At 43.6% G+C, this 25,474-nt stretch overlaps 1 protein-coding gene across 5 annotated transcripts in view; it reads left to right on the top strand.

The window, feature by feature from the left end:
• The window catches only part of LOC141745444 (VPS10 domain-containing receptor SorCS1-like), a 306,057-nt gene that overhangs the window by 9,015 nt on the left and 271,568 nt on the right, over positions 1-25,474 (top strand). The window contains exon 1 of one of the 5 annotated variants that reach the window (XM_074593204.1): positions 7,412-7,568. The exons of the other annotated variants lie outside the window; for them this stretch is intronic. Within the exon in view, the coding sequence (XP_074449305.1) occupies positions 7,554-7,568 (15 nt within the window). The 5' untranslated portion in view covers positions 7,412-7,553. Of the gene's footprint in view, positions 1-7,411; positions 7,569-25,474 lie in introns of those variants that run through there. 5 annotated transcript variants of the gene reach the window in all.

Genomic DNA, 25,474 nt, shown 5'->3' with positions numbered 1-25,474 from the left:
ATGCCAGGGGCGTGCGGGGGGCAGGCTGCGCTGAGGTCCCCCTGACGTGGGGCGAGCGGGGAGGAGAAGGCTGAGAAAAGAGATGGAGATTTAGGTGGTGGGGTTGGGGCGGGATGGGAAGAAGGTGGGAAGTGGGACCTATTTCTGCTGCTACAGAGGGATGTCAATGCCAGGTATCGCTGCCGTGAGTAGCCCGTGTTGGGGCAGGGCCTCCCGTGCTGTCCCCCTGTGCTGGGGTTAGGGGCAGAACCGCTTCTGCAGGGGCAGGAAGGTGAAGGCAGTCACGCGCCTTGTGATTTCTATTTTCCTGGAGGGAAAACTCAGAGATAGCCCAGGGGACACAAAGCCCACCTCAAGCGAGTGGCTCAGGCAGGATGAAGGGATTCCCCCCGTGCTGTGCTGACGGGAAGCGTGGCTGAGGAACCTCAGGGCAGGATGAGGAGACCACAAAGTGTACATAAGGCAGTTAATTACATCGTAAGAGCAAAATATCATCCACCTTCACCCCTGGAGATGTTGCCCTTATTAAAAAAAAATAAAAAAGGTTCCCTGCCGCTAGTATTGCATTCCTTAACGCAGAAGCAGCAAGGTAGGGAAGATGCTCTTGCACTGTCTGGGCTGGCAAAAAAGCTGAAGTGCATTTAGTACATTTGTATTAGGTTTTATATCGCCTTTGCTGGTGCAGCAATGCCTTGAGCTCCTGCAGATCGTTTTCATGCAGGCTTTCAGGAGGAAGTGAAGGGCTCGTTAGAAAAACTCAGGCTATTTAGATAACCTAACGGAGACATCCCTTGTCTTTCTCCAAATGTTTCTTTTCCTCCCTCATTCTCACCTCCCCCACTATATTTAAGGTTGAGAAAATAATTCAAGGGAAATATTTTATATAACAAATATAGGCTTGTTTTTCTCTTCATAAATTGGCCCTACTCAACATGTGATTTTTTCAGGTGCACTTTTTTTTTTGGAGGGGGGGGTGTGTGTGTGTGTGTGGAGTAATCATAAATTTCCTGATTCAGAAATCAGTGGAAAATGAATGGACCCCATTTAATCATTTGGAATAGACTTTGCATGGAAGATTTTTATTTTAAATCCAAGGTGTATTTTCAGTAGAGGAAAAAGGTCATATGCTCCCTTTCAGTGTGTGTGACTGGGTCCGTATAAACCTTTATAAACATTTAATGTTCCCTGCCTTGGCCAAGAATGTTGCTGGTACCATTCATTGAATATTCTCTGAAACCAGGCCTGGGAGAAGTGAAATCCACTGACTATTCAAATGAATATTTGAGGACCTTATTTTTTGAAGAATTTACCTATGTATAAGTGTAAATGTATTTTTCTGGGTTAAAAATCATACTTATGGTGGAAATCAAGCTTTATATGCCAAAGAATATGATATGGAAAATTAATTTGCTTTCTGTTGAGTTTTAGTCTAGGCTTCCATGAAAAAAAACAAAACAAAACTTTTCTGTAGATGAAAGATAAAAGCTTTAAATTGATCATTGTTGGAAACAAAATCAAATTTTGGGAATGGTTATCTGCAAATCAAAGTTCGATCTTACTTTGATTACATGAAACCTAATAGATTATTTTTTTTATATAGGAGAGGGTAAACAGGTAAATAAAAAATATACCAGCAAAACAGCAGATGCATTAAACTTAATACCAAAATGCGTAAGTCTGTGGTGAAACGTCACTAGTTAGAGGAATTTTGAGGATACTAATGCCCTGAGATTGTATTCTGGCTGAGGATCGCACGGTGGGAAGGGACTACGCTACACCTCCTCTGCTTCATTCGTGTGTCTGCGTTTCCACACTCCCCTAAAGGTGTTAAGCAGGACAGAGCCTGGATTAGAGATAGGAAGAATATAGATCTGGGCTTAGCCTGGATCCATTGACCCAGCATCTCCACAGCAAAGTGCTAGTAGCTATTTAGGTTATTGTGACCCAAAGATGCTTTGATGCAGTCCTGCAGTCTTTGGGCAGGTGCAGCTGTCGCTCCTTCTCTGTTTGTTTAAATGACAAATTTAACGGTGTACCTCCTGAAAAACGAAATGAAACAAACCAAACAAAACATGCTCCGGCTCATCTGGAGTGTTGTCAACCCCAAGTTCAGTGTTGCCTTCCATTTTATTTTCAACTTTTATAAGTTAACACTCGGTCTTTCTTTTTTTTTTTTCCTTCAGAAACTCCTCATCCACTCCCAAACAACTCACTTTAAAGTTGTTAAAGGAACGAATGTGGTTAAATCCGGCTGTCTCTAACCGCAGGCTGTGCCCGTGGCCGTGAGCTGGGCAGGACGGCAGGGCCCTGCCATCCCGCCTGGGATGGAGGGAGCTGGACCATGGACACCTATGGGAGCTGGAGCAAGGAACCCAGCTCTGCATTCCTGTGGCACGGGCCAGGGTCCTGCCATCTTCTCTTCTTCCACCAAAACACTGGGTTCTGCAGTCACCAAAATCACTGTTATTTTCATGGTGCCGCAGGCTGGGATCCCATCAGATAGACTCAGCAGCTCCCGTGCCTCCCTCTCCCGTGGGAACGTGAGTTCTTCCTCCTCCCTGCAAACCCTGGTGTGCTTCCTCCTCCTCCTCCTCACCAGCCACCCACAGCCCTGTCTGTTGATGCTGTTGCCTGGCGACCACCCTGTGACGGACAGCTTGGAGGGAAGCGATGATTAAAGAACCTGAACAGGCTTCTGAAAGCAGCGATCGTTATTGTAATGTGACAAGCAGTGAGGGCTGAGACAGCAACACATTCTGGGTGTGATTCTTAAAAAAACAGGAAAAACAATAAACACACGAGGAAAGGGCCTCACACACCTGTGTGTGTGTAGGTGTGCGAGTGCTGATGCCTTCCCTCGATGCAGAAGGGCCAGGGAAGGCGCGTTTCTTTATTAATGAAAGGTGAACATAACCCTAATAATTGTCACGATGAACAGGCCAGCCCATGAGCCAGTGCAGCTTGCATCAACGCTGTCAAACATCTCGGCTACTCTGGTGGGCCAAGGCAGCAGTTAAATGGGATGCTGCAGGTGTTAGGTTTTAGCAGGAATGCCCTCTGCACAGAGAGGAATGTGTTGAAGATTTGGCGTGAAGGTGTTCTGGGTCCACCTGCCATTTCTCCTCCTGCCTTCCAGATGGACGAGACCAGTGTAGGCATAAGGATGCAGGGTGGATTCAGCCCTGACAGGGAATGCATGTGGCTGTATGACCACAGTGCTCAGCTTAGGGGATTGTGCATCACATCTTCCAGCATCAACTGGGAGGCTCCTGCCCCATTTGCCTTCCTTCCAAATCCAGGTGACACCAAATGTTGTCCTTGTAGAAGAAACTTGAAAACAAGGCCAGAAGCACTTTAAAGATGCACCTGGTTAAACCAGGACACTATGAAGAAATGGATCACTACTAGTTGAGAAATCTTAAGAGAGCCCCACTCATGGACTCAGAGAATGGAAGTTTTGTTCTGTTTTGTTTGGTTTTTTTTGTTTGTTTGTTTTTTTGAGTGCTTGAAACAGGCCAGTTCTGCAACAACTGGATTGGGGCTCTGTAGATTTAGTCATGAAAGTTTCCTTAAGGCACAGGTTCCTCTAGTCTCTTCCCTCTTACACTGTCAAAACCTTCCTGAAAAACTTCCACAGAAAGCATATTGGTTCCCTTTTTCCTGATAAACTTCCACAGAAAGCATATTGGTTCCCTTTTTCCTCAGCTTCCTTTGACTGCATTCCTTGTAACACAGCTCAGAATTAGGCCCTGAGCTGGGACTGCAATAGGCTACTTGGATAGCTGAGAAGCTGCTGGACACAATCACACCTGGGGTCTGACAAAATTCAGCATCCCCACACTACAGAGATGTGGGGCAGTTTTGCACCATTTGTCTGAAGCCCAGAAATGGTAGGCTTACATCCCTTCCGTTATTTTTTTATTGTTCTTCAGTGTAACAGGCTCTAGGGGACTTAATGTGTTGTCATTGTCCAGGACTTATCATAATGTTAAAGCTTGTCTTTATGATTTTCCCATACACACAAGATATAGATACACACGAGATCCAATGGAGCAAATAACATATTCATACTGATGTTTTGTCTGATTTGTGCGTGGACTTTGAGGAAGGAAATGAATGTTCCTGGTGCTTCCCACTTGCTTCTCGACCTCTCCTTTGAGTTGTATCCCAAGTTAGAATTGCTTTCATTTCCACTGTTCTCCTGTCCTGTTTGGGTGCTGGTCCCTTTCAGCCCTCCTCAGGGAAGTAGCACTGTCTTGGCAAGTTCATTACCTCTGTATTTTCACCACAAAGAAGAGTAGGGGGTAAGGTACAGCTTCAGTGCAGGCCAACATCACCTTTCTCTTAAAGCAGAGTCAACCAAAGATATTCTGATGTTTCTTTGAACTTTTAAAGCGATGTTAAGTGTAGCAAGTATTTCTAGGAAATATTTGTGCTCTGGATTATCTGCCTATGCTTTGGCGGCTGCTCATGTCCTTTTAAAATTGTTATCAGTGCCCGTGCTTAGTACAGCAGCACTGATTTTCTTCAGTGCTATTCAAGTTCTTAAGGCAGCTTTATCAGTGAGACTGATGGCTCTAAAGGGAAATAAGAAAACAAACCCCAAACTACTTCACAAAAATCCTTCCAAAAAGAGTTAAGAAGTCACCAGTGCTCCTGTCAGACTGAAAGAGAATCATGCACACACATAAAGAGAAGAAAATTTCATCGCCTTAGCTGGTCTATCCTTTCCATATCTCCATTGCGTCTGGCACCATCTCAGAAGGAAATAGTTGAGGAGGAATGTTGAGTCTGTGTCTGCGCTCCTTTTCTGCTCATGTAAATCAGGATTCACTTAGATGAAGCCAAGAACCGCTTTGTGGCAAGCAGAAGGAGAATCCATCTCTATTCCTTTCTAATGAGGTACTGCAAGACCAGGCAGGAAGAAAAATTTCTGAGAAATCTTGTGTTTGACAAGGTGGATTTTGGTGAGGAACAAACCTTTATGAGCAAGCAGGGCAAAGAGATACCTTGAGAAATTTTATGAGGAGCAGAGAATATAGTACAAAGGAATCAGCATCTCATTATGAAACGTTACTCAGGAAACCTGCATTTAATCCTCTATATAGAGAGCATTTTGTTTAAATAAGGACATACTGTATTATTAAACAGATGGAGATCTTTGCTGAAGAGAGTTCAGAGAACAGGAAAGATTTCTGTAATTTGGTGCTCCTGTTTAAATATATGGAATTGTATGGTTGACGTCTGAACTTAATATGAATTAAATTTTAACCCATTAGTAAATTTGTCCTCCTAACAAGCTACTCAGATGATCCAGAAATACGTTATACAGTAGCAGCTGCTAGAAGATGAAAATACTTTGCCGCAGAAATACATGGTATAATAAAGTACGGGAAATGAATGCTGTATCACAATAAAGACAAAAGAAGATAGATGACACGGTTTTAAATATTCACCACCTGTGTTGAGTTTACAAAGGACAGATGATGTCAGTAAATTGCAAACACCGCTGAGACACATAAGTCATTAACCATGAGTATTAGAGCCACTTGGGGAAAGAAAGTTGTCAGAAGAATTTTCCATTAGAAAATATAGTTTAGTCAAAATCAGAAAATTTCTCGGGAGTATGTCATTTTCAGTGACATTTGCTACACTAAAATATCGACCAAAATTGTCTGCATTCTCATAGTGTCAAAAACTGTAGTGAGAAACATTCCCAGTTGGCTTTTACTTTGGCACCAAGATTGTGGCAGGATACTAATGCTATATCATGGACACATCTTTTATACTGAATATATGAGAATATGTGGCGTTTGTGGGACACTACATGATACCTCACCTCATTCCCAGGAGGTGTTAAAGTTTGTTGTCCCTCCATCCCCTTCCAGCTTCCCTTCTGGGAATGGGCCCTATGAACAAGTTGTATTCTTTCTGCCTCCTGGAGAGATTTTGTTTCCAGCTGTCTCTTCTTTCCTACATCTCCTTAGTGATATGGTGGGTGCCACAGAAGGACTTTTGCTGAAGTAACAAGTTCTTTGGGCAGTGAAGTCACTGCAGGGAGGCAAGTAGGTGGGTAGTCTCACAGGCAACACAGTGTTTGCCTTTCTGAGCCAGTACTTGTGGGTATTTTATAACGGACACCCCTGGAGTGGCAGGAACCACATCTCTATATATGTTTTTAATTAACGTTTAATGTTATGACATTATTAAAAGGAAATGCTTTGGTGCTATTGATTATTGGCTGAAAAATGTTTACTGATAGTCATTTTCATAGGAAATTTCATGGTCTTGCCTTTCCTTCTTGGGGCAGAAACCAAGCATCAGCCTGTCTGAATCCCTCACAGAACAGAAATTGTGGCTTCTGACACATTCAGATAGAGAATGTATCTCCGAAGGTGGTTTTTAAATGAACCTCTGCAATTTTTGCTTTCTCTAAAACGTTCCTTAGCGGCTGTTATAAAGTTAAGGTGAAGGTAACTTGAATATCAAATACTCCTTTTTGTTCCTGAAACAGTCTCAGCTTCACTAAGGATAGCTCTGTGGAAAGTCAGAAGTGTGGCGGCTTGGCCATTTCTTAACTACCGGCAAACTCAAGGGGAGAACAGATTGCAAGAGGAACATCTGAAAACCCAAAGAGGTATTTTTCACTGTTCTGACCCCTTTCACTGCCAAGCAGATTGACAGATGATGTCCTAAGGAATGAGATTTCCACCCAAGCAGGAGCCTCCTAAAGGTGTTAATTGCTGACATCGTTTTAGTGCAGAACAGAGAGATGTCTTCTCCCTGATAATTGCAAATCCTGTACAAAGTTCCTCTTACAGCACCGAAATGCTTTAAAGACAAATATTTGATTCCTGGCTCAAAGAACTGACAGGCACAGTTAGCCGTGATTTGGGAGGCAGTTAGAGCCACTCCACGGCAGAAACAGTTGCAAGGAATGCTCTGGATTGCTTTATGCAGAAGGCGGGTAACTTGATTGTCATGGTCTCTTCTTTAGACAGGAGGTAGACTAGATAATTGGTTCTTCCTTAAATGTGTGAACAGGCAACAAGAAACGTCAGAAACAGGAAGTTTACAAATGCATCAATTATGCGATCACTTGATTCAGCCTAGAAAAGTGGGTTTTTTTGTGGTTTAGATAATTTTAAAATGAAAATAATAACGAAGGTACAGACAGGCATGAACACACAAGAGAGAAGCACTGATTTTTAGCGTGTGGTGAGGGGCAGCAGAGGGCAATTTAAAGGAATCCTTCAAGGTGTAAATTGTCTCTTGAAGGGCAGGGGACCCAGCTGGCTGTAATTCCCTGTCTTCCCAGGTGGAAGGAATAAGTGATAAAAGAGGAGGAGGAGGAGATAAGAGGGGTAAGAGTCTTTTGTGGGACTGTATGAAGTTGTAAGTAGTCTGTGGAAGAACAGCTTTTCTAGTAGAGAAGCTGAACTGTGGTTGTTGGTAAGCTTTGGAAAAAAACTGTTGTTGGGTAACCTCAACAACTGAAGAAAAACACCGTGGTCTGAAGTGTTTCCTGCCAGTGAAGAGACGTCAAGGAAGAGATGAGTCCTAAGCAGGTAGGAGGCCTCTCTGTTGTGGGTGGTGCTAGGTGGAGAATGAGAGAAGACTTGGCAGAGCTGGAAAACCAGCGTGCTAAGGTGTTTCCTGGAAAACCCAGGGAACGGAGCAGCAAATTGCTGATAGAGCAAAATAATGTGATAGTGGTGGAAAACTAGGTTTGTGGGATATGGCCTTGAGAAGTGAAAGAGCAGACAATAGAAAACAAGGTAGGGTTTGTGGACTGGAGTAATGCAATCAGAACAATTGGTTTTAAGGGTGGTTTAGTTTCAGAAGTAGCTAAAATGAGACTTTAGAGGGGAAAGAACACTTCAAAAGTTGGGGTGCAGACAGCTGGATTGATTTCATGCAAAAAGAGCAAGAGCTTTTGGAGAAGCAGTGTGGATTTTCTGTTGGGGATTTTGGACTTAGGTGATGTAAAGTACTGGCTGGTAACAAAGAGGCAGAAAGAGAATAAAAGCTACGATAAAAACAATGAAGCCTGGTTATGTACAGGTGAATCCTGTGTTACTGGTGAAACAGCTTGGAGGAGGACTCAGACTGACAAGGAAGGAAATAAGTCATCAGACATTAACGTTGCTAGCCAAAACTTAATGCTCAGTGGGCAGAGATAGTTGCTGGGACATAGATGGAGGAGTTTACCTAAAAGTAGTCTTCCATGCTGTGATTTTCCATGCGTGCGCTGTCCTATTTGTTCTCAGCATCTCTGAATGAAAGTCGTCTCTCTCAGCCACCACCTGTGGTGGTTTGACACGAACCAGCCAGCAAGTCGTGTCTGGCGCATCTGGCTTAATTGTATTTCAACGCTTAGAGTCAGAGGTATAATACGTGAACAAGACCCTCTTAAGGGATGTAGGTAATTACACAAATTGGTGTGGAGACATTTTGCCAGAGAGATGTATTTTGTTTACATTCTTGCATTTGGCAGGGAATTGCCTTGCTATTTGTAGAGGTACAAGTTCTTATTGCTGGAGAGCTGCTGTCTTGGCTCAGAAAGGAGTTAAATAACTGGGGACTACAAAAGCCTGTAGCCTTAGCAGCTTATGTTTTTAGGAGGATGATGTAAGCAAAACCAGAGGCCTCTGCGCCCTCCTGTATCTTTGTGTCAAAAGCTAATATAGACAAGGGATTGCTCTGGTCTCGGTGGGGAATTCTGGGGGTGCGTTTTTGTCTTTTGAGCATGCAGCCTTAGAAACAAGCTCTCCTGAGGCTAACGATGCGGTTGCAGCCTAGCTTGGCTTTGAGACTTAGACCCAAAGTGCAAGAGGCCGTCACTGTTGAAATGGGGGCAGGGGGGAGCAGCAGCAGCAAGTTGCCTGAAGTGTACCTGTATTTACCTTATCTCATGCCGAGAGGCATTTAAACTGAATTTTCCTTCAAGATGAGGAGCCCTCATGTGGAGAGTTGTTACAGATGGGCTAATGTGTGGCAACTCCTTAAGTTGTACTTGTGTGAGGTACTTCATTTAAATCCTCAGATTTTTCCAGCTGAAGCTTTTGCATGTCTGCCCACAGAACATTGTACTGTGGCATTGCTGCTTGGTGAGTTTTTTTTTTTAAGCTGGTGTTGGCAGCCTGTGGCAAAAGGTTGGTCTTAAATGGGTTTGTATGTTATAAGAGGCACAAAGAGGCAGTTTCTAGTACCTGATATCCTGCAGAATATCATCTCAAGGAAGCTGGGAGTCTCTGGTTTGACCAAGAATCACAACCCCCCTTATCAATGGCTGACTCCTTTCGGTTTCTTTCAAAGGTGATTTCTCCCATTCCCACCAATTCCTGCCCCATGCGCTCCCCCCGCCCTCCTTCATTCCAGCTCCTTTAACTTGTGAAAGATAGCCAGTGTTTTGGCAGGAGACCTTCTGTCTTCAAACTGCATAGTTCCTTCTGGAAAGTAGAAGGAACAGATCTCACGTCGCTATTCATGGTTCTACTTAAAATGTTTTCAAATATGTGCCTTGATGCCAAAAAGGTTTTTGAGTTTTGTGCGTGATTTCTTTGTAGCATATGTGAAAACAAATTTGTACTTAGATATACCACTCTTTTGGTGATCTTTACTAAGGATGCATTTGGCTCATGCTGGTTGTTGGTGTAGTCTAGTCCTTGGCATGTTTGTGTGCACTGAATGGCAGTCAGGATGGCCACTTCCATGGGTGAATGATAATGGGCAGATGATGGCATCCCAACTGCCCCTTCTTCCACCTGCTACACCAACACCACTCCTGTTGGTGTCACAGGACAAATGGTATCACCAAACCATGTGTAAGGAAGTGACAAATCGTGTCTTCCCAGAAGGTGACAGTGATGTGGCTGTCAGTCCAGCAAGGCTAAGGCACAGCAGTTGCATGGGACAAAGCATCGTGCAGCTAGTCCAGATCCCTTGGTCACAATAATCATCTGCTTATTGCTTGTCTGCTGGGAGAGCTTATTGTATAGGCCTGTGCTATGCAGATATAATAGGGGGCATTAGCTGCTCTGTTGGCATAAGCTCTTGGACTAATCTGGAAGTCATTTTCCAGAAATCAGTTGATTTGGGTTTTGTTGTTTCCCTTCTGGGCTTTGAGTTTTAGGCTTTGCATTACTTTTTGCCATTAGAAAGATGAGAACGAGCAGTTCTGGTATGTTTGTTTTGGCTCTGATCATACTGGAATAAAGGGACTATCTTGGTGGAGGTCTGGAATGGTATCTTGTGCTGCATTTCCACTAAGGTGTCAGGCTTTCCTTGGCAGCCTCTTTAGGTCAGGAACTGACTTGTTCAAGACAAGACTTGATGCTTGTTCTGCCTTTTAATCCAGGTCAACATACCCCTAACTTTCTAAATAAATCTGAAGTGTTTACTTTGGAATAGAACAGTATTTAAGGTATGTGGGAAAAATGCTTATTACCAGAAATTAAATGCTCCAGCAATCCCCTCTGTTGTGCAAAGTGGAGACATCACGAGAATTGTGCAGAAATACTGACAAGACTCATCCAGTTGATGGTATCCACTGCGTTTCCCCTGTGCAGGTCTGCCCACATAGCCGCAGCTAGCTCCAACCTGCTATTGACACCAGTCCTGTTCCCTCACACAGAAGGTAAATTGTAGCCAGGATGAAATATTTTGCTAATTAAAAAACATTAAATGATCTCCATCTACTTTCTCCCCAATGAACAATGCAATTGAATTATCATTAGAGCTTGTACAGAAGCTTTGATAACAATGGAGCCATTTGTATTAAATTCAGCCTTAGTTTTCTTATTCCACCAAGTCCCATCATTGTGTTCATTGTACTTTGAAGTCATAGCAAGCTTCCCTCTCCTGCTATTCACCTGATTTATTTCAGCCCCGACACACAGCTCCTAAATTCTTGTTAAATTTGTTTCTGAACAAAAGGACTAAAATCAGAGTCTGTTTTAAATGAAAGACATGAAGCGGTTACGGTTCCATTCATTTGCTTGTATCTATTTGCTGTATCTAGAGAGCTATTGTTATGCATGCAGGACTAGAAAATAATAATACTAATAAAAAATAATAATTCTTCCAGGGTTTGCTGTCAATAGCAACAATCTAAAGAGAACTCAAGCCTAGAGAGTGAGTGATGATATTTCAGTTCTGCTGCTAAACTTTAATGCTTTCTGGACGCACAAAGAGGCTGAAGATGACAGACAGGAAGGAGAGGGATCTGCTCAGTCTCTGACGGCAGCTCCTCCCGTGGTGTGAATGGGGTCATTCAGCTCCACCCCAGACCCTTTCAATGGGGATGTGCCAGCTGCTCAATCCTGTGTGATTTAGAGCACTGCTCTGAAGGCATGGTAACATATACGGGAACTCTGCCTTCTCATGGCCGTCTTGTCTTTCTCCTCTTTCCCCAGGAAACCCTTTTCTGACTTGGGGACGTGCAACAGCTGAACTTTTATCTCTGTCTTGAGCTGGGCTGGTGCAGGAGTTCAAGAGCTTAGAGAGAGGTGTGAGTGAACTCAATGTGCGTGAAAGGGTTTATAAAGCTGCTTGAAGGGTTGCCTGTGACTCTGGGGACTGTGTGGATGATGCTGAGTGTACAGTAGGATGTTACTGCTGCCTTTATTCCTTCCAGATATCGCAGGTTTGACTGGCTTCTGAGAACTGACCTTCCCCGAAGAAGAAATTAAAAGTCTTGTTGTTGACAACCAAGTTGAGTCAGGTCAGGGTCAGCACTGGTGATGAACTTGGCCTTGTAGGAGCTGTGCTTGTCTAAGCGAAATGGTTGGCCTCACTCTCATGAAGATTTTTTCATAGAATGGTTTAGGTTGGAAGGGACCTTAAAGATCATCTAGTTCCAACCCCCTGCCACGGGCAGGGACACCTCCCACTAGACCAGGCTGGTCAAAGGCCCGTCCTTGAACACCTCCAGGGATGGGGCATCCACAGCTTCTAACTAGATGAGTAAAAACCTACAGAATCCCAGGTTCAGTGAAAAGCCTGGTTATTTAAAAACCTACTGCCTCTGTGTTAGTCTCCTGAAAGCAGAGAACAGAAGAGCTGGGCAGGTGGGATTAGTTTCCTTTCTCTGATAAAAGCAGATTAATTTTAACAGTGGCTAAAATTGCATCCATTTTTTCTTGGCAAATGAACCATAAGACATGTTGTCAGAAGTAAGCCTTCCATAATGACTGTGGTTAATATTTTAGAGCCATTTTCTCTGTGGATCAGAGCTTAGACTCAAGCATGTGAGAATCGGCAATATATGCTGTACATTAGCTTGATTTCTATTCATTTGCAGCTCAAGAGTATTCTTCCCTTCCCCCACGCTAATTTCGGAATACCTCTTAGTTCTGTAGAGCAAAGGATTTGCATCTGATTTCATACCTAAGGTATATGTGTATTTACTTTGGGAGAGCTGTCTTGTAGGCAGAAGGGAGGTAGGACAGTTCGCGTGCTTGTGGGCCTAAGCTGAGGCTGGGGAAATCTCAGTTCAGTTATCCGCTCTGCGGCAGAGTTCCTATGTGTTTTCCAGAAAAATCCCTGTGCCTGGTTGTGACTCAGTTTCCTGAATTGTGGCATGCATATTAAAATCCTTGCCCTGCTTCCCATGGGACCCATGAATCTAAGTCTCTTCAGCGGCTGGGGCGCACTAAAATAGCGTGTTAATAAGACGCAAAGGTAGAGGGGGAAGCTCTCCTAGTGCTCATTGGCAAAGCACCTATTCTAGTCACATGTAACTCTTTCCAAAGGCTCATGCTGGATGTTGCTTCGACTCCCTTGGTTTTTGTTCTCTGAGCATGACAGTCAGCTTGCACAGAGCTCAGCAAGTATTAATTTTAATTTACAGAAGTACCCACTGAGTTAGGTAAGGACCATTTCTGCAGCAGTTAGTTCCATGAAGCTCATCTAAGCAATTCCTCCTGCTGTTCTGTCTTGGTCCTGTCCCCTCCTGGTGCAAGGAAGGGATGGGGATTGTATTTTGGGAGCAACAAGGAAAGCTGGACCTCAGCAGGGGACGGGGTGGCGGAGGCTGCCCTGGGACCGTGCCTGTGCGTTGGTGTGGCCATTTAAGCTTCCCAGCCTGAGCATTGCCTGTGGGAGGTGACTAGTGAGCGGAGATTATTGTGCATAGCGCTTCCAGGAGTGTATGTCTCTCCAGACTTGGATCTTGTGAAGGATTTAATGAAGAAGTAGCCTTATTTGCTGAAGGACAGCTGGCTGAGTTGTGAAAATGGAAATTCCTGTGGTATGAGGAATACTGCATGTACCAAGGAGAATGCCCTGACTGTCCAGGTCAACTGGTCTTCCTCATATTTTTTTTTCCCCCTATGTTTGTTCCATCCATGCATAGTACAAGGAACACTGGCACTGGCTACAAAGTGCTTAACACATACATACGTGGTAGGGAAGACCTGCTGCCTGTGTCTCTAAAGACAGCATCCCTTCCTGAAGTGCTAGACAACGGATGGCTTTGTCCCATGTTTTGATCCTGTGCTGACAGTTTTCTGCAAAGAGGGTCTTTGGCCAGATCCTTCTGGTATTGTCCATGAATGCTGCCTCATCTGGAGAGAACAAGAGTGACAGAATGCAGTTTCTGCTTATGTGCTCCACAGGGATGTTTTCTGCCGTATTCCCGCTCTCACTTTCCTGGAAGAAAACATTACATTTCAGAGCGTGGCACTTCTGCTGTTAAAACTCCATCTGTGTCTGACTGCTGGGGTTTCCCATTACTTTCTAGTCCTAATGTATAAACCAGTGCAGCTGAGTAAACTAGCTAGTGCTTAAAAATGACTTGACCATGTCGTTTGTTCTTAACATCTGCTTTGGCACTGCTTAGGGTCTGGAACAACTGAAGAGCCCTTGTGGCTGACGAAGTTGTAGTTGAGAAAATACAGCAGGAATAGTAAAGTTTTAAGACAGCCACTTGGGAATGTAAGTTGAGACAAAATATGTTGTGGATGTAGGATAATGGCCTGAGCCTAAGAGCCTAAGATGAGAAGTTGTAGGACAAACGCAACAGCTCTGGTGTGCTAAAGAAAAATAAAAATAATTGGACACAGCCAAGGGTAATAGTTTTCCTGAGAGCTCTTGAAACATCTGAAATTGTTAACATTGCAATTATTCTCAATGAAGTAGTTGTCTTCTACTTACACATTCTATTGTCTTGCTTTTTGTCCAAATTAGGGAAGTTAATTTATTTCTTAATTATCTTAGTTCTGAGGTATATTTAACCAGATTCTTGTTTATGAAGTTTGGTGGGCAGGGAAACAGGGAAATTTGGAAAATATTTTTAACCCCAACAGGTCCTTAGTGAAAGCATACTGTTCTACCGATTGATAACCAGTAATGCTAAGCAACTGTTGTTTCTACAACTTGGATGTTGTAGTCATTCCAGGGGAGTGACAGAAGGTGGAAGCTGTTATTCCTGCGGTTTTACCTTCATAAGCAGTTTATTTTTCCCCAAAAGCCTTTACCAATTTAACACTTTCCATCCTTACATAAGGAAAAGGGTGCTGCAAAGATTCAGGAAAGGTTTCAGGAACTTAATGCTTAATGAAAAATATTAGAAAGCACCAGCAATACAGCTGGAGCGAGCTAGAATTCTCATTTCACATCTTTATTATGGGAATCCCCAGGGCTCCTGCTGGGATTCTGCTCTTTGCTTTCTCTGCCCCATTTCACAGCTCTCTCACTGCAGCATTGCCACAAAAGAAACCCACCTTTTTATTTATGAATATCTGAGAAATTATCAGCACCATCTATTGGGGAAACAGAGGTATTGGTTTCTTTGCTGATTTGAATATGCAAAATCTTGTGGTTTTTTCACCTGCTCTTTTGATTTCTAGCTATAGTTTAAAGGGAAAATGTGCCTAGACAACCCACTTGTCTTTTAACTTAGAGCAGCCTGGAGTCTGTGTGTGGGGATTGTGCCTCTTTTCAAAAGGTACCTTCAAGAAATGCAGTGAACCATTTAAAAGGGGGCAAGCAGACAAAGATTCAAATGTCAAAGTGGTACCTCGGCCGTGGCAGGTTCTGTCACATCAATAGGACAAGGGCAACAGCCGAGAAACCATTTGCAGCCGAGGAGGTAGGCATGTCTAGCACCTTGAGTCAATCTAGACTAGCGTGTCTGAGAAATTTGGGTGAAGAATGGGATATTTGACCTTCTTGATCTTTTTAGGACAAAGAAAACTCTATAGCTTGAAGAAAAAGCAGAGGAATTATCATTGTTAGCAGAAGACTGACTTCAAGGCGCACCTCAGGGTTGGAGAGTAGTCATGATCTGAAGTAATTTCAGGACAAGCATGGTTTGATCAGTGCGGCAACTCCTGATGAGATTAGCGGCCTCCCTAGCACATTTCAGGAAATTTGCACGTGTAGGGCCTATTGAGACATCTAGATTATCTCCCAACTCTCACTTATTCTGCTACATTATGGACTTTCCCTGTTTCTCCTGTACTCTCATTGCATTTTTGTGCTGTTCCCGTAGCTGTACATCACCGGTGCTCTCATCTTCCCTGTATTCCTCCTCCAATAACAAGTAATTGCGTGCTGGCAGGCCAAGGTTCAAATTCCCCTATTGATAACCAATGATGCTGCAAGAACACAGCAGGTAATGGTCTCTTAAGTCGACAAGGTCCGATCCCTGCTGCTGTGGGAAACACAGCCCCTGCACTGATGGACCAAGATCTGTTTTGCTGTTGGTTTTAAATGGTTTGCTTTACAATATTGGCTGGAGAACACTTAAATCTTTCTGATCTAGCCATTGAAAAAAATTTTCCCTTAATGCTCAACATAATTATATTTAGATCATCTTTATCCATTTGCTGTTCTGCCAACACAATCTTTTAATTTTTTTATTCTGTGGTATTTGTACTGCCGCTTTCTATTTAGAAACAAGAATCCTATCATTTTGTAGTCTCTATTTTGCTTGGTAAACAAGCAAAGGTCTTTTATGGCATGGCCACATGATTGTAGCTAATTGAATTAGCATTTTAAGAAGCTAAGGTCTCGCAGGTAACTCAATCAGTAAAAGTCTGGCTTTTTAAAAACAGGACGATTATTATTCCAGACTCTCTGGATGTAGAGAGCTAAGTACTTCCTATCATAAAATCCCATTTCAGTAGCTTGCTCTATCAGCAATAGCTGATAAGATAGCTATAGTTCAGATAATTAATACCCTAAAATTGCATGACCGTTAGCTGGATGAATCCTATTCTGAGAGTTTGGGAGGATTAAATATAAAGGGAGGGAGAACAGAGCTGTATTACCTTTGGGAACGTGGACTTGTTATAGATAGGAAAGGGTTATTAAGCCCTCTGCAGGTAGTGTAAGCTGGGCAGCTTCAGCTTTGATCCCATGGGCTAGAGGGAATTGCAGCGCTCCCGAAATACAAACTGCAGAATTGCTTATGCAGTGACAACCTCCAGAGCTCCTTCACTGCAGTTTTAAGTGATGCTAGTGACAGGTTTCCCTGCATGCTTCCCTTGAGAGGTGTGTGCTCGGTCTAATTGATTGACCCATTAGCAAAGCAAATTTCTCTTGCTATTCAGCCAAAATTTTCCTTCTGCTTAATTTCAGCCCATCACTCCTAGTTATGCCCCCTGCGAGTCTGCCTGAGCTGCCTCTGCCACGCTACAGCTTTATTGATCTTGGCTCTGTACAAGTAATTCTTAACTGACTGAACTTACTTCTGGCAGTACCAGGGCAGCGGTGGCACTGGGGAGAGCTCGCTTCTTGGCTCTCTGATCCGTGGGGCTGGAAGAGAGGAATGTAGGGAGAGAGTCTGGCGTCCCTCAGTAAACTTCCTGAATGGCCATATGGAGTGGTGAAAAGTGATTTCGGAGTCTTCCCCAAGTCTTCAGATGTTTGAGTTTGTACAGCTCTGTGTGTGTCATGTTGTGTGCAAATACCTAAGGCCGCTGGATGTCAGAGCAGGTATCCTGAAATCAGAAGGAACCTCGTCGGTATTTGACCTCTGGCAGCGTTAGAGGGGCACGATTAATAAGAATTCTAAAACCAAAACCACTGATGAAACTTTCCCACGTAGGTGAAAGTAGGGGAGCGTGGGTGGGGTAGTATACGCTGGGAAATACAGCCATTCTGTGGAAAACCAGCATATACTAGTCTGTGCTCCTACTTCTGCCATTGAGTTTGTTGAAACACTAGCACAAAACTGTAGTTATCAAGCCTTAGGCGCTACACGGTATTTACAAGCTTGAGGTATCAAACTCCCTGTTTTAGGATACAAAGCCCCTATCGATGCAAGGAGAAGAGCTAAGCGCAGAAAATTGCAGCGGTCTGCTGCCGAAATGCTTGTGGACGCCGAGCCACCCACACGGTGCTGCTGTGTGTTCCCAGAGGGTGGCTGTGTAAGTATATTCATAAATGTGAGCTGGGCACCTTTCCGCTGTGACTGCAGAAGCAAAGCCAAGCCAATTATTTGCCCATCAGAGCGGGGTTACGGCGGCCCTCCTCCCCTCTTCTCTACCCATTCCTTTGTTTTTGCATTGTTTTGCTGAGAGTGTAAATGCAGAGATGATTAATTGCCTTGCTGACCTGATTCTGTCCCTACATGGGATCTGCTTATATCAAAATGCTCCGGCCCAAATGACTAAAGTGTGTCAAAGTGTGGTGATTAAAGAATTATAAAATACTTTCTGAACATCCTATTCTCAACTCATTGTGACTTTGGACAGAAGCCCAGACAAGAAGGGGAGAGAGAAGGGGGGGGGAATAAAAAAAAAAAGAGAAAGAATAAATTCTGTAAGAGGGACTTCTGCAATATTTTGCTTCCATTTTATTGAGAAGAGAAGATTGATAACAAACATTAGTGAGACAAAATTACAGTGATTTGTATAGATTCCCAGGTGGACAAGTTTAACATTAATAAAATATTATAGCCTACTCTATCACAGAACTATTGTACCGATCGTAAAATGAAAGGGCTTTATATATAGGCAGGGGAATGTGTGTGCTCCTGTAATATGGATGGAGGCATCTCATTTTCCACTAATAGATTAAAATGCTGTGTTGGGCTGGAATAGCGAAGTGTTTAACTTTCTGCTAATGCCGTGGATGATTACTCTGGGAGAGGATGCTCCTGGCAAGCTCTTTTCTTCTTTCAGATGTCAAAGCAAACCCGTTGGGTCTTGCTGAAATGACCCCTAAGCCACCAGTGCTTTAAACCCAGCGGCTCAGGTGCCCTGTTTGTTTCTGTTGAGGTTGTCGGCAAGCTGTGCACCCCCGTGGCTCTCGTAGGTGTAAGTGTGGCACGGCACATCAGAGTTGACAGTTTAAGTGCTCTCTCCCTGCTGCTCTAGAGTCTGTGGCGGGAACTGAGCAAATCTGAAAAGCAGCTAAATAGAAATAAACACTTCAGGATGAGAATCTTTTCTGTGGTGTTTTTAAAATAAGTTTCTTTGGGGTTTCTGTGATGCCTGGGTTTATTTTATTACCGAGGATGCTGAGTGATAGGCTGGGTAACACTGCCTTGTGCTGGCTTCTTACCGGCAGTCATCTGTCTCCACTACGGTGGGAGAGGAGCTGATGCTCCCTCCTGATCCTGGGATGTTTTTCTGGTGATCGCTCTAGTTTATAGCAAATACCTACAGGTTTTGTGGCCCTAGAATGGTAGAGGAAAAGCAGAGATGGATTTTACCATGATGCAACACCATCCCCTGCTGTCCTGATGCACCTCTGACTTTAGCCAAGCTGCCAGTGAGGTGAAGCGGATCTACTTCCACGCTTAGCCCTCCTGTGTACTTCAAGGCACTCCTTAATCTTCTCAATTTAGTGTATTTAACTTATCAGCAGGGTAAAAGGGTAGGCAAATCTGTGGTGATGGTATTTAGCCAATAAATTCCTATTGTCTTCATGGTTCATTCTCCAGTGTGATAAACTAATGTGGCATACTGGACATCTGCTTTCCTTTAAACCATGTAAAACCAATGAATCGCTGTTTTAATTACGTCTAGGTATTTAAAGATTATTAGATTTTTTTTTCTTCCAATATTAAGTATTTCAAATGCTAATACTTACTTTTTGGAAGTGAAGAGAGCATTCACTGCAAAATCATGTTTGATTTGACAGCATTGTATGTTTTAGTCACATGAAATGAGGAAAACAGTTAAACTTTTTCCCCTTTTTTTATTTTGTCTAAAACTCCTGTTTCTGGTTTCAATTAAAAAACAATATCATCCTAACCCTGTTATTCTTTCTGTTTTTCTTTTTTACCCCTACCTTTTTTCAAGTTTTTCTACTATAAATATTTAAGAAACAGAAAACACATCTTCTTCCCTGTGCTCTCCACATATATTCTAAATGCTGTTTTGAAATGAAGTGTAAAGAAACACCTTTTTTTTTTTTTTCAAACAAGGTCAAAGGAAAACTCAGTCTAAAATCAAATAAATCAAAATTCAATCAAGAAATTTCAATAAACATTTTCAGAGAGGGATTATTTTTCTCTATGATGTGTTTTCCTGGGAAAGAAAGCCATAGGTTTTCTGCCCAACTCTCATTACTAATAACAAAAGGGCCTATCAGAAGGGAAAATAATATTGATACTTCACTTAATTTCCATTTCTTTGTTTGTCCTTTGAGTCAGAAGATTGATTAATGACTGATGCCTCCCAGCGCTGGAAGTTGGGATGCTCTGGTTCAATTTCCTGTCCTAGCATAGTGTTCCTGTTTGGGATCAAACACATTAATTTTTCAAGCTGGGATGTATTTTTAACCCAGGCTTATCCTGCAGCCAGCACACCGGAGTTCCTTACTCTGCTTCAGGTTTTTGAATCCTACGGAGAGCAGTGCAGCATCCTGCTCTGGCAAAACATACCTTTTTTTTTTTTTTGATCCTTTCTCATAAACTAGTCTTTACTGCTTGCTGTGCGCTCTCTTATGCTTTGAGTTCACTTCAACATATGGGCGTCTTTTCTCATGTGTTGCGGACCAAAGAAAGTCAGCTGAGAAAGGACATTGAAGGACTACATGTATGCGTACGCTTGCAGCTTTTCCTAAGCGTGAGCTGTGGGGAGGGATGTTCAGTCCTGCCTGTTCCCAGGGTTGGACAGAGCCTAAGAAACTATTGAAGGAAAACTTCAGTAACAGGGGAAAAGTACTCGAATTTGAAACAATAGCTCTCACTACATCCTTCAGGTTTTTTTTTCTTCTCTGCCAAGCAATTTCTATTCTAGCAGACCCAAGTGATCATGGATTTCAGGTGCCTATATGCTGGGGGAATTGATATCTCTGTTTCTACCGGGAATGGAATTAGGGCACCTGGTTTGGTTCATAGCTTGCTGACCCTGCTGGGCAACCTCGAGCAAGTTGTTCCACTGATACCCATTTGTACTGCCGGTTCTTTGAGGCAGCAGCTTTCCATGGGGTGTGTTATGCTTCTTGTGGAGTCTCTGGGTCAGTGGTCTGCATGCCTTGCTGATCAGTAGGTGAAAATACAGAGCACAGAATACTCTGGAGGGGCTGAATACTTTCCTCCTCCTCAAGGAGGGCATCGCTACTTCATGTGGCCTTAGTCTCACGTGTACCAGTCTACGTGAGCCAGAAGTTGGGTACCACCGCTGTAGATACTGCGGTTAGGCATCTATCATCCCTAATTTTAAGAGCGCTATCTGTGCACTCCCCTTCAAAAAGAAGGGGGGCTGTGGTGGGGGATGAGCTGTAAAGCCATTATTTCCCTCAAGAAGTAAAGATTAATGTTCCTGCATAGTCTCCGTTGTTATTCAGGCAGCTTTAGAACAGCTGTGCTAAAAGTGAAACAATGGGTTGTCACTTCTAAACTGTTGGTGCTGTAAAGACACAGAAGGAAAGGAATGGCAGATGTTTATCTCCGTGTTTATACCAAGTTTTAGTGCATCAATCACTCAGTGCTATCAAGACTTGCAGAGGAAAGATAATAAGATTTATTGGTGGCTGTTGGGATAACCCACCCGGTGCATAAATATGTTAGTAAAACTCCGGGGAGTCTTGGTCTATCAAAATGAAATGGGCAGAAAGGAGGGCAGGCCTCCCAGCTACGGAGCAGCTGAGCTCTTTGTGGGAGGTCAGTTCTTCATGATCAACACAAATTGCATGAAGCTCCTGGTGGCTTACTTTTTTTTTTTTTTTTTCCCCCCCTCCCCACATTCAGTGGAGGACGGAGAGGCAGAAATGAAGAGACTGGCAGTGGAAGCATGGAATAAAATGTGGTTTGCAGGCTGCTCGGGTGATGCTGGAAAGGGGTGGTAAGGAATGTGCCAGGGAAGAGACTCCGCTGAAGAACTGAAGTAACCTATGAGCTGTTGAATAATAAGGAAAAAGTTTGATTTGAGATTATTTACTACTTCTGAATTATCAGTAGAAGCAGATGATTCAGAGCATCTTGGGGAAAGGACAGCTGGGTTTTCCCTTGCTTCACTCCAGAGAAAGAGGAGTGTTGTCTCCAACTAACTTAATTTTGTTTCCTTTGCACTGATTAGCCACTTCTGATGCTGTTGGTGTCATTTTCAAATGAAACACAAGCTATGATTGTAATGTGTCTGTGTAGTTGCTCGTATACAGGTGTTGATAGTCCAGATGATCAATTCTACTTCAAAGTTACCCGTCTTTTTTGGCTGACAAACTTGGAGTTTTGCATTATTGAGCTGAGCGATAAGCACTCATCTAATCACAAAATTGGTCTGGAATCTAAGCCCAGTTCTCTCCTAATATGCAGTACTCCGGGATACATGGAAAAACAAATCCCAAAGAATGACTTGAGCATCTGTGGACCACGTAGAACAAAGACGAGGCAGGCTAACGTAGGGGCTGGTCCTTGTTACAGGCACAAGTGTGGCCTTCAGTGCTGCAGGCTCAGTCTTGCACTGCAGTAAGCAAAACATGCAATAGTTCCAGCTATGCTAAAATGGAAAAAAACCTGCACATGAAATGGCTTCCACTTCCGCTGTGTGGATACAAATGCGTACATGCTTGTTCAGGCAAATAAAACTCTGAGTCCAAATAGTCAGAATTACACAAGCCAAGCCACCTGAGGTTTCAGCAGAGTGGCCCCAAAACCCCAAAATTCAGAGTGGGAGGAACATCAGGAGATCTCAAATCTAATCTCCTGCTCAAAGCAGGGACAGTTTGAGGTCCAGCCAGGCAGACCAAAGCTGTTCCTAGTTGGATCTTGAAAACCTCTCCACGTGGAGACTACAACACTTCTCTGGGCAACCTGTCCCACTGCCTGGCTGTCCTCACAGCGGGAAATGCTTTTCCCTTGTGTCCGGGCTGAACCTCTTGTGTTTCAATTTGTGCCCCTGTTCTCCGGTCATCCCACCATGCCCCACTGTGGTGAGCCTGCATCCCCTTCTTGATGAGCTCATGATGGTGGCTCAGGGCCTGCTCCTGAAGCCTTTCTGTGGAGGTGCTTCAGCCCAACTGTCCAGGCAGCTCTGCCCTGAGCTCCCTTCACTTTAGCCAAGGCTTCCCTGCAGTGGAGGTCCTAAAACTGTACGCTCTATCTAACAAGTGCTGAGCAGAGGGAATAATTGCTTCCCTCGATGGGTGGCCAGGCTCTTGTTCCTACACCCTGTGAGGCTTCTGAGATGCAGGGCTGATCCCCAGCCAGCTGGGCCCCAGCCTCTGTTGAGAATTTGGGGCTCTTGTTACAAGGTGTGAGACCATAAACAGAGCGCGGTTCCTGGACTTGCCTGTGTTACATGTGTCCAGAAGGTAAGGTTGCCTTCAGGCACCCTGCTGCAGAAGATTAGTTTCTCTGAGCACTTATCAACTTGCCACCGTTTGAAGCACCAGTGTAACAGTAATACAAAACAAAATAAATTAATAAATTAATAAATAACAAAAGACCCCTCTTAACAGCGCTGAGTGACGTTTTCTACGCTCAGAGTTGATCCCGGTCTAGGGAGCTTTTTATTCATCCCTCTTCTCCTCTGGAGGAGGATGGCTGGAATGTCTTTAAGAACAAATTTGATAATCCAGGAGATGTCTCTGAGTCTTAAGCAGCAGCTACTCAATGTGATTGTGTATTTCCTTCAACATAATAAGAAATTCTCCTTTGCGTCCACTTGTTACTGACATTGCTTGGAAGCGACGCTGCATGTGCTTTCTTCCTTTTCTCAAAGATGCTGTAAAATTCTCTCTTTGGTAAATTTAAAAATAATCTTCCCCTTAACTTCTGAATGACTGAGCTAGGTGAGGATTAGCTGCAGAGAAACCATCATCCCTCGTGCTTAATTGAAGCTGTGCGTTAGACTGAACAAATTTCACTTCAGCAGTGTTAAATCTCCATGGATGTGTTAACTAGGGTTTATCCAACTGGGGTTTTATGACTTTGTAATTATTTTTTTATTAATACTTTAATAAAACAAATAACCACACAAGGCTGAGAATGGGCTTGATGTGTTTCTCTCTCTTTTTTTTTTAAACACTACAGGTTTAGCAATAGGCTTTTCCTGTCAGAAGAGCCTCACATAATGTCATGGGACCAAATAATGAAGCTGATATGCTCTGCTCTGCCTTTGGGTGATGGACATGTCTCTAGCTCCAGATCTGTGGGCAGGGTTGGAACCCAGCAGTTAACTTCCCCAATGGGCTGCAGAAGCTCTGTGGCCTCACAGAGCCCAAATATTTAAATAGCTCAACAAGCGCCTGTTCTCTACTGTCAGTCATCCCATAGTTTGCCTAGTCCAGCTATAGATTACTCCCTTTTTATGCAGTCTAATAGAATTAAAATTTATTTTTTCATTTAGGCTTGCTGATCTGTTTCATCTTTAACTTGACACACTCCCATATTTACTCAATACACAGACCCTTTCCTTTCTTTGATTTCATCCCTTAGCTATTTGTATACCTTGCTGTTTTCTTTGCTAAAACTATTATTTAACCGTAATGCTGTTACCAGCAGTACTATTTTAATGAACAATAGATTTCATAGCTGGAGGTGTGTCCTTCCATAGTTCTGATTTCTCATGAGGACTGCAATTATTCCATGCAAGCATATCTGATGTCTTGTTTTAGTTTTGTGCATTCCAGCTGCTAGAAAAGGCAGATTGTGACTAGCATTTAACATCTTTTATAGCACTGGGAGATGTAAAGTTAGGAATGGGAGGATCTGTTTTATTTTTTCATCCTCTTATAGTTTCATTTTTGGTCTCAGAGGTGCTACCCACCTACCTCTAGCCAGCTGGGAAGCAATGCTCTGACTTCAGGTAAATCTCAGCTTTGAGTGCTTTGAAGCTCAAGAAAAATCACGGGGCTGGAAACTGAAAAGAAAAACACAGTTTGGCAAGAAATAGACCCGACATGATGGAATTATTTAAATTGAAAATGAAGTCCTAATTATCAGGGACAGCTGATTGAAAGATGGACAAGCTTTTGTTACTACTTTCCTGGACATCTGCAGGAGGAACTGCATCTGCTCCGAGTTTCGGGACTGCATCCAAGGCCAGCCTCGCTGCCCATATGCACGGCGAGTCAGAAAGGCTGGCCCTGGAGGTTGTTTTCCAGAGCCTGCGCACTGGGATGGCTGAAGCTGGACAGCCAGGCACCGGCTTCACAGTCCGAGGTGGGTGAGCTGCCGAGTGCCCCATGTTTACAACTGCTCTTGCACCCAGCAGTAAAGCCTGACCTTGATGAGGCGGTGGTCCTTCATGCAAAACCAGAGCAGGAGTACAGCTGAGCACGCTGGCTGTGAGACATGATGGTCGTCAGAGTGAGCCTCTTTCCACTTTGGCTCAGGACAAGGCAGGACTTGGCAGTTTCATCACAGCATGCCAACTGGCCTCCTGTGCAGATGGGGCTATCTGGGTTTTGTACTGTGGGACTGCTGTAAAGACCTGCAAATGTGAATCAAATTGAGTGCCTTTATTGGTCTGAGAAAAAGACCCAAAAGGCAGGACTCGTGGGTTCCTGTGCTGCGCCTCCTGTGTGGTCACGGGTAACTCAATTAACCGCTCGGTGCTTCAGTGCAAGCCATCTGTAACATAAGCATCATGATACTTACCTACCTCTGAGGGCCATTTACTTAATTAAATTGCTGAGATCTTCAGGTAAGAGATACTTTAAGCAAGTAGTTCTGTGTGTGGTAGAAGTAATGGAGCTTGGTTTCCAATGGCTCTGTCTTGTGGTTCATTGCCAGCTCTGATTGAAACTTTCCCCCTGGGCCAGGACTTCATGAGGGTTTTCTTTCTCTTTCTAATTCTCTCTCCAGGATTCACAGGTGTTCAATAAGAGGTAAGCTTGGCCTCTCCTGTAGAAAGGGCACTCCCAGGGGATGTTTCTTGTATGTCTCTTTTCTGCCTAGCTGCCTGGCTTTTTAAAGAGATTTTTCTGTGTTACGGCTGCTGTAAAACTTGGTCCAAGTCAGCCAGTAGGTTCAAGCGGTGCAGCAGGAGGGGCAGCTTGCGAAAGCCTTGCTTGCTTTGGAAAGCGTGTGGAAATCAGAGTGTGATAGCGCAGACCTGTTGCTTAG

Source organism: Larus michahellis, chromosome 6 (assembly GCF_964199755.1).
Source record: "Larus michahellis chromosome 6, bLarMic1.1, whole genome shotgun sequence".
NCBI classification, from domain to species: Eukaryota; Metazoa; Chordata; class Aves; order Charadriiformes; family Laridae; genus Larus; species Larus michahellis.
Note: the sequence above shows the minus strand (reverse complement) of the source record. Positions and strands in the feature narration are given on the sequence as shown.